Here is a 16,909-nt window from a genome sequence, read left to right on the forward strand (position 1 = left end):
TTATGCGTTTCCCCTGAACTTTTTTCTTCAGGGTAGATTTTTTTTTTAAAAGGTGAAAATTGTGAAGGTGACAGCTGCCTCTTTGCCTAGCAGCCTCACAGATTTCCCGAGTTGCTGCTTCTCCTGTTCTGTAGCTTGCAGCCGTTTTCCTTAAATGCAGTTAGTTTTTAAACTGTTAACCAAGTTCTATTCTCATTGCACGTGTGTAAGTTGCTATTGGTGCTAATTTAATTTGCATTTTAGAAAAGAATTTACCCTTCAGCAGAAGAGCACTAGGGCTGGGCATGGTCTTGGACAAAATCAATTGAGGCTGATCGTCCTAAGCTTTCATTCGCTGATAAAGAGTTGTCAGTTGTAGACTATAAATGACTAATAATTTTAGTTGCTGAAAGTATTTGTCTCTTCATTATCTTACTGGAGATTTTTTTGTTTAATGATGCAAAGTAACAGGAAGGTAGTGTATTTTTAAAATAATGTTATAATGTTAGTAAGTTCAACATGTGGGAGTGTGCGTGTTCTGTGTTGTGTCGTGGAGGTTTTATGTTCTTCACAGTAAAGAGAGAAGAAAGCAGAAAGAGGAACAAGCAAATGTTTTCTTCAGTAACGAACAACTATGCTGGAGGAAGGCTTCTTCAGAAGAGCGAATAACTATCTGCCGCATCTTTCTGCTGAAGTGTTTATAGCTGATTGCAGGGCTGTGAGTTTGGTCACCCGCATCTGATATCCCGGCTTTAATAGCCTCGCTGGAGGAGCGTGGTGCTGGTGTGGCTGACTCACCCGGCCCCCCCGTGAGCGTGTGTCCCCCTCCCCGGGCCCTGGCCACTGGCCTCCGCGGGAGGACGACGTGACCCGCAGTGGACGGGGACCCTGAGAAAGGAAAACTTCACACCACCGTAAACGTTACCACACCTGACTTTATTAAAGTTTGAACCTTGAGCCTGGTTCAAAAATCTCTGGTAAATGATTAACACAGAAATGGCTTTGTTTAAACAACTTGATTTCTACAGAGCTCGTTACTGTAGCTGCATCTTCTTTTCTTTAAGTCTTTCTATTTTACCCCCATATGTTTCCTTGACTGGAAACAATAAATGTATCTACACGAACGAATAAAATTAGTTTATATATAAATAGTTTCTGAAAGTACATGGGAATGGAGATCAGTACCCTTAAACAAGTAACAACTTGCCTCCCAAAATAAAATTTAATTAAAGTTTTTACAAATTTGGAACCCTTAAAATTTGGAATCTTTTTCCCCTCTCATCTGTGCTTCTTGACGTTTTATTTAGATAAGAAACATAGTTTATTAGGTTTTTGTTGAGTTTAAAAACATTTCTGCAAATAACTGAAAGGTAACTTTTTTATTATTATATGATCTCGGAGTGTAACTTCCCTCCCTTACCTCTTCCTTGGGAAGTGGTTGTTTGTCTTTTACTACGTATAACTTTATAGGTAAAAGATTTATATTAAACCTGCAGCCAGCTTGTTGTAGCTCTTGCAGGAGTTCTTATGCACTATAATCCCTCCTGTTCTCCATGTTCCAGGCAAGCAAAATTGTGTTTTGCACAACCAGAGGACTGTCAGTGTCTGGCAGCTCTCCACACAGTTAGTAAATATTGGCCTTATCTGATATAGCCAGGCTTGAAAAGATATGCCAGAAGCCCAGATTAGATTGCTGGCTACTGCTTTATTAATCAATGTAATAATTTATTTTTAGTTTTGTAAGTCATATCATCTGTTTTCTTTCTCATATTACATTTTCTATGGTACTGGTACAGAAAAGGAGCCCTGTTTAAAAATTAAAGGTGATTGAAAAGCTTCAGTTGAATATGTTTGGTACTACCATAGTTTCTATGACAGTTGATGAATGTTTCCTTAAAAACACTTTTGTCAGAAATCTGTAAGGTATAGAGAGTTTAATTTTTGTATCTAAATTAGCTGTCTTCAAAACTATGCATGGAAAGATGTTTCCATCTTTTTCTGGTTTTAATCATTTTAATGAAATGAAGTTCTCAAGTTATATATTCCTTATTTAAAATCATAGGCTCCCAGCCTATATTTCAATGTTTAAACTGAGATTTTTAGTATAAGAAAAGGAGCTACTGGGCCTAAAACTTTAGAGAAAATAAGGCAACTTACAGTAGCTTTTGACTGGCCAGTGATTACTGTTTTTAATAGGGGGGGTTGTTTGTTTTTGAAGTAAGTGTTGATGATTGATTTATTTTTTATTTTGCATATGACAGTACAAAGCAGCGAAACAATTTAATTCCTTTTTCCAAATGGATCAGTAAGCTGGGGGGGGGGCATGGGGGGGTGGAACCCACAGCAAACCAAACAGAAGAAAGTAATATATTTATCGCATGAAAGGAAGCAAAGCTTTGTAGTCAAAATTACTTGTCTAATTAGACAGGAAAGCCGTGAGGGAGCAAAGAACCACGTACGGGTTCTCAAGCCTGAGGTTGTCCTCTCGTCTCTGGATTCCTTCTGAAATCTTCGTGGAACAGCAGACCTGCCCCAAAGCGGAGGAGATGTGCACGCTGCAGCCCAGCACCCGGGGGCAACGTGAGGTCCCGCAGCAGGCTGTGGTGCTCAGTGAACTGCTCTGGCAGCGGCGGGGGTCTGCCCTGTACTTCCTGAGGCACCCCAAAGGGCGCGGAGACCTTACCTCTCTGAATACGGAGTAAAGCTGAGACCTGCTGGGAAAGGCAGGAGCACCCAAAATGTGCAATACGTGTATGGTCCATATTGAGCATATGCACCGGTTCCAGTTGAGTGACGGGGAAGGGTCTCTTCAACCAGAGGAGCTGGGCATCGCTCAGCTCAAAGCACAGCTCCGTTGACTTGAGGTTGTGGTGTGCCTTTCTTCAAAGTATGTGCCAGATCTCAAGCTGCGTGTTAAGAAGGCAGGATTTCTGAAAAGGCTGGTTTGCATTAACCAAATACCATCACGCACAGCTTTGTGATAAGAGGCAGAAGTAGACTGGAATCCTCAGCTTCCTTAACCATGAGGTTTCTTTTCCTGCAAACCCATAGCCATTGGCTTCTCTCAGCCGATTTCTTCATCAGAGGAGATGGGGCCATGCAAATGGCAGCTTCCATCGTTACAGTATTCATTCCTAGAGCGCCTCTGCACTGAGGAAGGCAGACATGCTTTGTAGAAATTAGGATGAGCATGTAATTAAAGATGTGTGTTTGTAAGGACATCAAATAAATGTAACTGGGTTGAATTACGTTCTGCCAGTACTTGGATGTTGAGTGCTGGATTGTGCAAAAGCTTTCTGCTCTTTAAAAGAAGACAAATTAACTAGAAAACACAGAAAAGCCATCATACGGATCGTAAACAGGATTGCAGTCTATGGGTGACTGCCACTTTAGTTGACAGACTAGCTAATGATGGTTGTCAGCCTCTTTGTAGAGTAATAGAGTAGAAGTAGTCTTGCAGCATTTCACAAATATTTTCTGAATACAAAGGAGCGATGTGATGGATTTTAGTTCTTTTCCAAGTTCTGGAAAGAAGCATTCTTTCCTGGGTGGGCTTTTTTCTTCCCTTTTTCCTCAAGGTTGATTCATTCTGCTTCATTCCTATTGAAGCCTTCGCACCACCCTTGTTCTGGTCTTGCTCTTCTCTCCTTCTTCCCACAGCTATTCCAGCATGTTTGAGCTGTTGCTGTGTTCTTGTCTGTTTTTTACTTTTCTGCTCAGCCCTCTCTGCTCTAGCTTAGATACAGGTCACCTTCTCGCCTAGCTCATATCAGACTCATTTTTTTCCCTAACACAAGTCGTTTTCACTGTTCTCTGCCCTCTGGTTCCATATTTGTCGAAGTGTGGACTTCACTGACATGTTTATTCTGGTTTGACTTTTATCCCTCTGCATTTGAGTGGTAGGATTCCCGCTCCTTGTGTCTGCTTTTATTATCTAACTCCCTCCCGGTATGAGCAAATGCAACAGCAAAAGTCCTTGGAATCACCGGACGGGCCATTTCTCAATTGCTCTCTGGGGATGGGGCGTATGGAGGCAACCTGTTCAAAAGTAAAGCCTCCCAGGTGTTGGGGTGTTTTAATTTGGGCTGGAATTTTAAGGGTTTTGTGAATGTTTGAGAACTATGGTTTTTTTTAAAATGTGTGACCAAATCTGGTCAGACTTTCTTGAGGAGAGGAAAAGGAATTTTCCATGCAAAAGCCAGCCCACATATAAATGTTAAGCCCACATTAGGGAGCGTGGATGTTCTGGAGAGTTTCCGAGTAAAGGCTTAAAAAAAGTGTTATTTTCTAGCTTCATCTGGAAAGTGGCTGGAACCCTGTTGGACAAAATTTTCTGTGAAAATAACTAAGTTAAGCATACGGTATAGAAACTCCATTTTAAAAGTTCAAAACTGTGAAATAAAACTCAACAACGTGCCTTATAACAGGAGGTGTCGAGGCAGCCTTCAACAGGTAACGCGTCAGGTTTTGGCTATGTTGTTTGCACGTGCTAAGTAAGATTAGCCTCTCAACTTTGGCACAACCACTGTTGGTTCAGCCCTGATGATTAGAAGCAGCTCGAAGGTGATTACGATACATTGTTTATTGTTCTAACAATGATTTTTTTTTTTTGTTAAAGAACTAACCCTTCATTTGTAGATGGCATGTATGTTTACATAGGAAAACCAGATCCTGAAATGAGGAATAGATATTCTTTTCCTAAAATGCTGGGGTGAAATGATCATTTATTACTGTAAATATGTATCGATATATGGCTTAATTTGCACAGCTTCTTGCATAATAGTATCCCAGGAGAAAACTCTGATGATACTGGAAAAAGAGGTTTTTGTAGGACTCAGTGCAGGCTGCAGGGAATGTGACAGTAATGAAAACAATATGGAATAAGAGCATTTTTTAAGAGTCAATTTTAAAGGCTAGGATAATTATGCAAGAAACTTGGCTTCAGAGATGTGTCAGGGAAGTAATCTTGACCTAGTCAAATAGGCCGTGAAAAATCCATACAGCTTTACTTATGTTTTACAAAATTAATTGGTTAACTGTTTCAGAGCCCAGTGAACTTGGTGTGCAGAACTGTAATGTTTGAGGATAAGGGCAGTCTGTTTCTTGCAGTTATGAATATTATGTTTGCCAGTATCCCATAGATCTTAATTAAAAGTATTTTTATGCTTTTTTTTAGCCCTGGAATGAGATCAGATGTAAGCTCCTCTCCATCCACAACCTCAGCAACTACGGGACCACCTCCCAAGCTTTGTCTTGTTTGCTCTGATGAGGCCTCTGGGTGTCATTACGGTGTTCTTACTTGTGGCAGCTGCAAAGTGTTCTTCAAAAGAGCTGTGGAAGGTAAGACATGTTTTGATGAATTTGCTGTTTAAAAATATAAAACCCATGTACATGTCATCCACACTCAAAACCAGTCTGTTTAATCTTGCTGGAATCCATGGTTTTGCTAGGAACCTAGTGGAAAATCCCATCCATTCTATCACTGATCTTTTCATAGTAAGTAACATTGATAATGGTGTGATTATCTGAAGCATAGATTCCATTTACATTTATAAAATGCTCCCATTCATTCACAGTGTAAAAGGATGTATTGTTGTCTTGGCTTTTTGTTTCTTTCGTTTTCTTTCACTGTTGTTTTTGTTTATTTGTCCTATTTATATACAGATATTTGTGTGCGTTAGATTTGTAAAGTTTGTGATTTTTATGTTTAATGTTAGCTGGTTTTGTGTACAAAACTGTACGTGAAACTTGATAAATCTCTTCTATGCAAGATTATATAGTTTTACAATTTTTCCTATAAGCAATACTGATTATATTAAATATATGTCCATGTGTGATATTTGCAGGGGTAGCTAGATAACAGGAACATGTGTGTAGTTTTGGATCATCGAGATTTCTCTCTAATCACAGGAAGAAAATCGTTCTAGAAAATAGAGATGATGGAAAACTAAATGTGAGTCTGTAGTGCGTATAGCAGAATAAGCAATCTGTGATTTTGAGGCTGCATAAGCAGCCATTATGTAATGAACTCGGTTGTACCTCAATGTCTGACTCTTCGCTTCAGTATCAGAGAGATGCAGAAAAGTTGGAGTATATTCTCAGTGTCTCTGAAAGGATAGCAATTCCTCTATTCTGAAATTACTTTGTTCTTAGTTACAGCCTTACAGGGTTTCCTGTCTCATGCAGCCATTCCTGGGTATTTTGAAGTGAGTCAGACTGTCAATTTTTGCTAACATTTTTGCAAGTTGGTTTTCACTGGGGAAGAGGGAAGGCTGTTTTGACAATGATGAGCCACCATTCAGCCTTTCAGAAGGAGCACCTTCTCCCAGTTCCCAGCTCACTGGATGCAATAGGGAGCTCCGTGGAAACGCAGAGCCTCTCGGAGTGATCGGAAAAGTCAAGTTCGTATCACAGTTTCTGCTAGTCACAAGGGGAAAGGATGTCAGTTCTGTGGGAAGCTGAACCTGTATCTGAAGTATAACAAGAGACGATATGAGCTCAAGTGCAAAGCACTGAGCTGCTTGTGCTCTCCGTGACTCCCAACTGGTCCTGTCTGGAGTTGCGCTCCCATTTAGAGCCAGGCTCTTTATTTGAAGCAAATAATCACCTGTATCTTCAATTAAAATAAGGTCACTGGATATCCCTCAGAAGTAGTATTATATGGCAGCTTAACATATGTCATAGCGATGGTTTTGCCTGTCCTCAAGCTTAAACAAATCATGAAAGTATTGATACGTGAAGAAGTCAATCCAGTAATTCCTTTTGATCAGTGATGCGACTTGCCGCATCTTATATCAACTGTATTAATGTTAAAAATGTAAGCAGGCTTATAGCTGAAAAATTGCAATAAATTTCTCAAGGCTTACCTCCACTTTCATTTTTATTGTTCCACAGATTATCCCAAGCTTAATCCTTCTGATTTAGATATTGTGGATGTTTTCAGGAGCTCTTCCAGGATCTGTTAGTTCTAGTATGCACTTTAAGGAACAAATAATTTGCTTTTGTCTCTTACAGGCATTTTTCTTATTAGGAACATATGTAAAAAGAATTTGTTTCTTTAATATCCTTTTTATTAATAGCTGCCAGGCACCTGTTAGTATACAGATCAAGCTGACTCTGCACATTGGTTATCCAGCCTTTAGCCTGAAACCCTTTTTCTATAGCTTTGTCTACACACATGTATACTGTGATGGAAATAGTCACAAAAACTGAAAGTATCAGTATGTAGAAAATCAATATAAAGTGTATTTCTTTCAGCCGAGAGTAGAACTAGAGGAGAAGAGGAAGGATGAAGGTGGAACAGCAGCTGTATATTTACACACAGTTCTTCACACAAACAGGCCTTTCTTCAGGAACCCAGGATGGCCAAAGCCATCTTGTTCTAGTTCTTTCTTTCACCATGCTTCAGAGCCCAGAGCCCTCGCGATTAATTTTCTCTGGTTCCAGAACCAACCCCGTTCACCTCCCAGCATGTTACCCCCACCCTGCTGCCAACCCAGATCTTCACCACTCCTCCCCACCTCCGCTTCCTCACCTTGCTTCAGGTCCTCACACCTCCCCTCTGTTCCAGGTTCCCCCGACACCTCTGCCTCCTGCTGTGCTCCACATTGTCCTTGTTCTTCAGCATTTTTAATTCCATCTCCCAAAATCCTTTGTCTGTAATTTCTAACCTTTTTATATGCCGGTGTGCTCAAATGAGCAAAGACTCATTCAGTCTCATAGTGCTTCAGAGCCCCAGGCGCCGACTTGTGCTATGGGCACTGCAACGTTGAAGAGTGTCTGGCCTCTCTGTAAAATGCCCCTATCTGCTGTAAATTCCCTTGGAAATATCTCCATTTGCTCACTACCAATTTTTACCAGTATTTTGTTTGTGAAGTATATTTGTCTGTTTTTTGAAATGCATTCCTTTGTGCAACTGGCATGTCCTCTGGGCAGCAGTCAGACGGCATGAAGCAGAAGGTGGAATCAACTTCCCTTCATTTTTCCACAAAATGTTCATGTGACAAGAAGGCTTTAATATAATGTAATACAAAGAAGTAGCGTAGCTTTCACCTAAAAAAGGCAAGAATAGGTAAGCAGTAAATACAAGAAATCAAACTACTTTCATGGAGATGAAGCTTTTTGTTAGGAAAAAAAATGGAACAGCTCAGGAAGATCTACACCTGAAGCATCCGTATTGACTGTGTGAAACCATGGTCTCAGTTGAACACCTTTGCAAGACATGAAATTATAGCCTCTGTTCTGCTACAGTGATGACAACTATTCATCGGTGCATATTTCATGTGTGTGCATGTATATTTGTTCTATGCATGTTAGTATGCTAATGGTAAACAGAATTGTGAATCATGGATCTATTTTTTAAGTTATCTTAAACACAAGGATGAAACAAGGGTTAGTAAGGCTTCCTCTTCTTCAAAAGAAATAGAAAGGGGGGCTCATTCAGAAAAATGTTCAGGGCTTCCTTGGAATATCAAGGAACTTGAAACACTTCACTGGAGAAGTTTGACTAAAACCATAGTAGTGGACTCTGCTTACCCATAATTTTCACAGCTGACTTGAAACAAATTCCTTAACCATGCTCTTTTTCTGTGAGAAGACTCTTAGGCTCCATTGTTAATAACTCAGTACTTGGAAAATATGTTTGTTTCTCTCACTGTTATACTATCTGGGCTTTGAAATATAGTGTAAAAGCCTAGGTAGCAGCTTTCTCCCAACTAAAGAAACATCTGGGTTTTGATACCGATCTGAGAGAAGGATATATCTTTTAGTAATAAGTTTCTCTAAAGTTATCTTGAGACAATTATTAATATCATTCAGATCATTAAGAATAGATACTACTCTTCTGTTGTTCTGCTCTTAACAGCTAAGGAAAACAGTTATTTTTTATATGTAGCTCAAGTTGCCATATTTCTAGGGTCAGTTTTGCTCTGAATCCGTAAAAATGTCAGAGAACTTAGCTTGTCCAGTTCAGACTCTAAGTTAAACCAGAGGAGGTTTCGTGACTTTCAAAATGGTGAAAGCTATGTCTATATATCTGTAGAAATGTTGACATGTATACTTTCAAAATGTGTTTATGAATGTTGTTTACATCTCTTGTGAAACTATTTAGGGAAATTGGAAACATGCTGTAGAAGATAGTTTTGAGGAATGTGAGAGAAAAATAGTTCTAAAAATGGAATTTGCCTGATGTTAACAGAGAATAGGATTTCTTCCTAAATTTATTGGCTTTGGTGTCATATTAGAAATCTGTTCGGTGTATAGATATATGAAATCATATGGATACTGATCTTATTTTTTGCAAGAAATTAAGTACAGTAAGTAAAGACATTACATAGTCCCCAGATCCTTAATGTTACTGAATGAACGACTTCATCTACTACTCTAATTGTAGAGCTTATGGTGATTTTGTTTGTCTTCGTGAATACAGGGCAGCACAACTATCTGTGTGCTGGGAGAAATGATTGCATTATTGACAAAATTCGGAGGAAAAACTGTCCAGCGTGCCGCTACCGGAAATGTCTTCAAGCTGGCATGAACCTCGAAGGTAACTTAAAATGCTCAAATCCCTTTTTTATTTTTGAGTCCTAGACAATAAAGGTCATGCTGCTTATGAAGCTAAAGCAATTATTTGAGCAGCACTTTAATATGTTAAAAATAAGTACTGCATTTTATGGCGTGTGTGAGCATTTTAATGAAAAGCAAGATTTTTTTTTACGCTAAGATTTCTCCTATACTTTCCTATCCGTACTCAATTGCTCTGTCTCTCAGTATGTTCAGCAGAAGTGAGTCATACGCACAAACCAGAGTTATACGTGCTGACAAGAATAAAAAATATCTTGTTGCTTTTTCACTGAATCTGAGACAGCAGAACTCTAGGAGAACTCTCGTAGGGAAGTGTGACGCCTGCCCGTCCTTACTTAGGAGAGTGACCTGACACTGAAACCACAGATGAGAGGGAAAGCCCAGAGGCACAGATCTAAGGTTGGAGTGGAGCTTATATCTTCAAACTGAAGAAAAGGAAATTACTTTTGTTCATGCTGTGGATTCTTCTTAAATGTCTGTCAGAATCTCTCTAGAAAAGATCGGTTAAATAAATAAATTTAAATGTACCAGTACATATTTATTCTCCGCTAAGTCCTGGATGGCTTATGAGAAACTGAAGAACATATCAACTAGAGATTTAGCAGCAGTTGTAAAATGGCATAAAACATTTTTATTAGTGTCAGCTGCGTTTTGTGCTTGATATTTTTTCCTTGAGCTGTAGAGATTAATACAGTACTTACTAGCATAGTTATCATGGTGATACTTGTATAATCAAAATTGTCAGATAAAATAAAAATGTCAAAAATGTATTTGTCAGATACAAATATGAACAGAGTTTCATTTCAGTCAGTGAAAATATCCTTTGCTAAAATCCAAGTGGTGAATTATGTTGAAGAGAGAGATGATACTCCTATTAGAGTCTATGTTAGCACGTCCTTTCTTCCTCTTCTGCTTCCAACCTCTCTCGGGAGGATGAATCACCAGTTTTTCTGCCCTGCAGGTGGCTCTACATGCCCCTTCCTTCAGAGCGAAGGGAAAAAACCCAACGGTCTGAAATGCTTCCCCTCCTATGACGTGTTTACAAGTATATCCCATGCTTTGTGGTAGAGATTTGCAGGGAGGAGGAGAGGGAGGTGGCTGGTCGGTTTGTTGAGGTGTTACTGTGATCTCTGTGCAGGATGTGAGTTGCATCTCTTAATGGCCAAAATCTACCATAGTGGGTTCTAAAATAAATCCCTGAAGTATGTGAGGTTGTCATCGCGTGTCTCCCAGGAGCTAGATTTAGCTTGTCAGACACTCCCAGTGGGCTGAACCTTGCACTTCAGAGATAATAGCAGGGCAGTCCACTTGCCTGTTCTTGGTGTCCAAGGTGGAAAGATGTAATGCCCTGCTGGGGCTGGTGTGGCCAGTAGCAAGCAGAGGTAAGAGTAAAGCCCACAGAAAGTTCAGAACAATGCAAAAACCCACAATTTTCATTTTGAAGTGGAAAAGAATACATTTTGTTTTAAGACTTGTTTCTATTTTTTTCTCTCCATAGTTGTTTTCAGTATACATATATCATGTTCATATATTTATCTATATGAATAAGCACCTTATTATGTCTATTACTCTAATAGTAAGCCTTTTCCATGCATTTCCTGCATGCAATTCCTGCATCAATTTATGTGAACTCTTTTTAAAGTAGACATCAATATAGCTGTCTCAGGCTCGAGGACATGTTATTTGAGTTGCCTTTCTGCACCAAAGAAAACTAAAATTGAATGACATCTGATACTTGCCACTTTTCTGCATGTAGTTTGGAGCCCTTCCAACTGTAGTTTGCTTGCCTGAATTTTGGCACAGAGAATCCTAGAGAATAGTGACTTTTTGGAGGATGGATATTGTTATATAAGTTGTTGGAAAAGGCAGGGGGGAAGCTTTTGTGACTGAGAAGGAAAAGAGATCTAGAAACTCAGCAACGCAAAAATAGAAGAACCCAAGGTAGTGTGAAACAGTGAAAAACGACCATGAAAACAACGATTTATCGGACAGATCTGAACAGATGGTGAATTGGTCGTACAGAAGATCTTGTAGAAAAGAAAACTGGAAGGCAGCATAAAGTGCAGAAGAGACTAAAAAAGAGTTCCTTTTATTTTGGCTATTTTAGGGTCACAGTTCAGGAATTACTGTTTAAAAGATAATTAAATTTGCATACTTCTTAGACAGTAATTTCTTTTTGAAAAGTCATCGGGTGTATCCTCAGTGCATAAATAATGGTTATAAGCAAGCCAGTTAATGAATAGCAAGAGATCAAAATATCCGAGCATGTCAGTCTGAAGGCCCCTTTCACTTAGCCTTACTTGCTGGTAGACTTCTTCCATGAACCTGTCCCGTCGCATCTTGACAGGTTCAAGTTCTTCAGGTTCTAGGTTTCTAATACCTACAGTGAATTTCACTGATAGGTAATGGGTAGCGGGCTAACTTATTTTTAAATAAATGAAGTCTACCATGCACTATTTTAGTTCTTACCTGCTCTTGTGCTGAGACAAAAGTGGTTCCTCGTACACTAGAAACATGTTGCTTGATAATTTTCTATTACAGTCTGGTTTATCATCAGTCGTACCTTTGGCCCTACTTATCACCCTTTTCTGGAACTTTCTTGTTTCTATTGTATGGGTTTTTTGGGTGTAGGGGACTAGAAAAAACGTACAACTACCAAGCTGCAGGTACCAGAGATTTATACAGTAGAATAATGATATTTTGTACTATAGCCTTTATTTCTTTGAATTCTCATTTCCGCTTTCATTGTTAATTGACCCTAGGCATTCTTTGGCACCCTTTCTCTTTCTGATGTGTTTGAAAAAAAATTTATTGTTAGGTTTTATGCCTGTAAAAAGTCATCTCATAATTTTTTTGGCCTTTCATACTGCATTTTATAATTAAACTGTTGGCAACTTATGGGTTTTTTCTGTCATCTTCATTTTGAATTTATTTCAGTTTTTTGAAGGATCTCTTCCTCTTTCTAATATTCATTGCCCTGCTCTGTAACTGCAGTGGGTTTTGTCACTATAAATCCCATTTTAGAAGTGAGGTGCATGGTCTCCATGTCTATCTGGCAGTGTTTGGCCTTCAGCACAGTGGTGGGAACGTTTCATCATCTCCCAGGACGGTGAACTGCCTGCGTGGTTCAGGTGCACAGGCCATCTGCCCAATGGGCAGGAAACCTGTGCAATAAAATAGGAAGCCTGGACAATCTCGCTGGATGCCAAACTGCAGGGGTGGATGGGTTTTTTTGGGGGGGTTGTTTGTTTTTAACAGAAAATCTTGGATGCTTTTATTTCCTTGCCAAGTTTATCTGTAGGGGATTATCTTCCATAATTTGCCCTAAGGAGCTGGTTTTAAATTTGTGGTATTTTTATATTTGAAAATAAATGGTAAAGAAATATATTAACTCAATCTTCTTTTTTTGTGAGTTACAACTGTATATCTAAGACAGGTCTAGTAACGTAGCCTAATAAAAATTCTTGCATAATACTTTGTCTTATCAGATATATTTCTTTTGTTTATAATTTTACCAGACTTTCTGGGCTGGAAATACTCCATACCAGGTGTCTGCATTAAGCTGCAGGCATGTGCATCTAAATTTAAGTCAAAGCAGTTCATTTGCTTTTCACAGAATAGAATCATAGAACCATTTAGGTTGGAAAAGACCTTTCAGATCGTCGAGTCCAACCGTTAACGTAGCACTGCCAAGCCCACCATTAAACCATGTCCCTTAGTGCCACATCTACACGGTTTTTAAATACCTCCAGGGATGGGGACTCAACCACTTCCCTGGGCAGCCTGTTCCAATGCTTGACAAGCCTTTTGGTGAAGAAATTTTTCCTAATACCCAATCTAAACCTCCCCTGGCACAACTTGAGGCCGTTTCCTCTCGTCCTATCGCTTGTTCCTTGGGAGAAGAGACCGACCCCCACCTCGCTACAACCTCCTTTCAGGTAGTTGTAGAGAGCGATGAGGTCTCCCCTCAGCCTCCTCTTCTCCAGGCTGAACAACCCCAGTTCCCTCAGCCGCTCCTCATCAGACTTGTTCTCCAGACCCCTCACCAGCCTCGTTGCCCTTCTCTGGACACGCTCCAGCACCTCGATGTCGTTCTTGTAGTGAGGGGCCCAAAACTGAACACGGTATTCGAGGTGCAGCCTTGTTCTTTTGAGAACAAGGATGATGGGGCAAAAAAAATGCCAGAATGTTGAAAGGATTTTGGAGCAGCCATTTCAAAATTTAGATGAGAATAACAAGAAGCTCTTTGGTCCAAGGAAATAACTGTTGCTATTCCCCCATGACAGTCTTGGCAAATGTGGCCAGTGTATAAGCCTTTGGGAAAATGCAATTTATACAACATCCACAGAGAATTTCTTATCTTTAGCAGTTAGTTTTTGAAGTCTCTGTCCTAGCCAGTGGGAGAAACAGGGTCAGGAGGGGGATTTTGTATGTTGTTAAGCTACAGAGTTGGTGCATTTCTGATGATTAGAGATTCTGAATAGGTCAGTAGAAACTTTGAATGTGAAACCACATTACGTGATGCTTTTATGTGCTACTGATTTATCTGGAAGTTCCAGAACAGAAACCAATTAATTAATTGAGACGCAGGAAAAGAACTGGGTTTCGTTTTGGTCTCGGTTAAATAGTGCGTTCAGTGTAGCAGCCTGCATCCAGGAGAGCTGAAAGCCAAGTAGGAGACTCAATTATTGACAATATGCTAATAAAATTGTTGCTCCAACTTTTTGTAGTTTACAGTTAACATATGTGTGTGATGTTTTATTTATTTGGCGAATGAGTTTTATGGTTTAATTACGCAGCAATGATTTAGATGCAAGAGAGTTGGCAAAAGAAAAACGTCCTCCTGCCCAGCATTTTCAAAAAAATGTTTTCCCTGGCTCGAGAGATTGAGTAACTTCTTACCCATTAAATACATTTTTTTTTTTCCTTTCTTCTGTATGGTTTCTATACTTAATATTTTAAGGAACTTACAATGTGCGCAGTCCTGCAAATATTCCCAAACAGGTGTCATGCTGTCACATGAAGTTTCACTGAAGTCTTGCGTGTAACAGAAATTGCAGGATCAGGCCTTGTATTTGTACTACCTGCAGGTGTTGTTTAACATTTTGAAACATTAACATAAATGTGACTTTCATTAAAACATAAAATAAACTTATTTTCACAGGAAGTTTAATTAGAATTGAAATGAAATTACTTACAGATTTATGAAAAAATGCTTTAAAAGTTTCAACTGTCTGATCTACAACTGCAGGAAAATGGAAGGCGCATTTCCTCTGGTAGTTTTTATTGCTGCGTGGTCACTTTCCATTATCTAACCTGTGACTTACCAAAACTTTCCTAGCTCGAAAAACAAAGAAGAAGATAAAAGGAATTCAGCAGACTAACGTAACGGGAACGCGGGATGTTTCCGAAACGCCTGGAAACAAGAGCATCGTTCCTGCCTCCCTGCCGCAGCTGACCCCGACCCTGGTTTCCCTGCTGGAAGTGATCGAGCCGGAGGTGCTGTACTCGGGCTACGACAGCACGCTGCCGGACTCCAGCTGGCGGATACTGTCAACCCTCAACATGTTGGGAGGACGGCAAGTAGTAGCCGCAGTGAAGTGGGCAAAGGCAATACCAGGTAATATGCAAACACGTTAATTACGAAGCGCAGTCTATTTATTGTACTTAAAATCTGTCTTCGTAGATAAAGTTTTAGTAATATCTGAGCTAATTCGTGTCTCAAATACATCTGGAGTGGAAAAGCAGAAAAAACACAGATGCAAAAATTTATTTACTAGGATTACAAGTTACGTCATTTTACCTGAACCCTTTGACCATTGAGTGTTAAAATTCATATTAAAATAGAGATTTGTTTATAAAAGTAACGTAGAGAACTATTTTTATTAGCTCTAGCTGCACTTCTTAGATAATTATTTCTTGAATATTTTTAGCAATGAGGTTCTCTTGAGTTTTACAGACTGGTGCTGCTGTACTGGCTTGTCTGGGTCTGCATTCATGGACGGTTCTTTTTTTACTACTCTCACCATATCTGTAGTTTTTTCTTAACTGGAAATAGGCGTTTGAGCGTGCAGTCCCATAGTGGAAGTCATGATGTTCATTGTCTCTCAAGCACTGTAGCTACACGATTAAACTGACTGTCACCTGGGGAATGTAGAAGGTTTGTTGCTATTTTGGCTCCCACGTGAAGACACAGTTAGTAATTGCCTTGCAGAAGAAGTGATGTCAAATCTCAGCCTTGAACATAACGCATAGCATCCCGTAGTATGTCTTTACTTTCGGCCCCGGCTTCTCCCAAAGCCGAAGAACTGTTTATTCCTGACAGACCAAAGACTAGTGTTTTTCTCCCTTTCACTTCTACTCAGTACGGTTAGTTACCTGTTTTCAAAAGCCCTAGCAAACACACCTCCATAATGCATATGTTGCCCAAGAATAACATCACATAACAGGTCTGGGGAAAGTCTGATAATGAAATTTATGAGTCATAATGGTGTCTCTTTTGAGGCAGGGGAAATAGATTAACAGTAGGAAAGAAAGGCTAGTAAACTCAAATATATATGTCCAGGGAGATTTGTACGTCTGTCAGGGCTTTTCTGCAACGGGGAATTACGCTGAGTGAGCCAAGGTCTGCATTAGGAAAAGTTCACCTGCGCACACTTTCTTCTGGGACAAGTCTTTAGGAGACCATCCTGGTATTCACAAATACAAATTTAGATACCATTTTTATAAAACAGTTCTGTGTTCATAATCTCTTCTGAACAGTTTCCCTAATTAGACAAACCCTTCAGGTTAGAACATATGCTCTTAATGAAAATGCCAATCTTCCCTCTAATAATTATATTAATAGGAACTATTCTTCTCTTTTCTTTTTTATTCCCTTTTTTTTGGTTGCTAAGGTGGTTCTTCATGAGTATTTAACTTGTATACACTGCTACTGGTTGTACACCATCAGACATGCTAGCAGTAAGCCAGCATTGGTTGCTAAACCCTTTAGTTGGGATTTCAAAATAGCCTTTTCCTGAGGAGGGTTTGAGCAAAGATTTCAAGATTTGACCCAGTAAGTTTGAAATAACTTTGAAACACTTGGCTTGTATTTTAGAAGTAGTAAATGGCAGTTACCGCTGTCTCCAAAGCCAGAAGCTTTTCTTGAAGTTGTTAGACATACCCAGTTTTGTTACCTATTAACCTACTCAATGCTATCTAGTTAAACATCTTCAGGAAGCAGCACCGTTATGAGCTCTTTACATGTCAGATGATTAATAAAATTAAATAAAATCAACTTGATTTCAGACTTTAATAATGATTCAATGTGGCACGGTATTTTCTTACTAAATGTAGGCAGGATCTG

The 16,909-nt window shown here is 39.5% G+C and overlaps 1 protein-coding gene across 2 annotated transcripts in view; it reads left to right on the forward strand.

Annotated features, from left to right (window-relative positions):
- Positions 1 to 16,909, forward strand: part of NR3C1 (nuclear receptor subfamily 3 group C member 1) — a 75,083-nt gene that overhangs the window by 38,765 nt on the left and 19,409 nt on the right. For both annotated transcript variants that reach the window (XM_076350306.1, XM_076350307.1), the window contains exons 3-5: positions 5,156 to 5,319; positions 9,407 to 9,523; positions 14,903 to 15,181. In XM_076350306.1, coding sequence (XP_076206421.1) covers positions 5,156 to 5,319; positions 9,407 to 9,523; positions 14,903 to 15,181 — 560 coding nt within the window. The remainder of the gene's footprint in view (positions 1 to 5,155; positions 5,320 to 9,406; positions 9,524 to 14,902; positions 15,182 to 16,909) is intronic.

The sequence above is a fragment of the Aptenodytes patagonicus genome, chromosome 12, assembly GCF_965638725.1.
Source record: "Aptenodytes patagonicus chromosome 12, bAptPat1.pri.cur, whole genome shotgun sequence".
Lineage (NCBI taxonomy): Eukaryota > Metazoa > Chordata > Aves > Sphenisciformes > Spheniscidae > Aptenodytes > Aptenodytes patagonicus.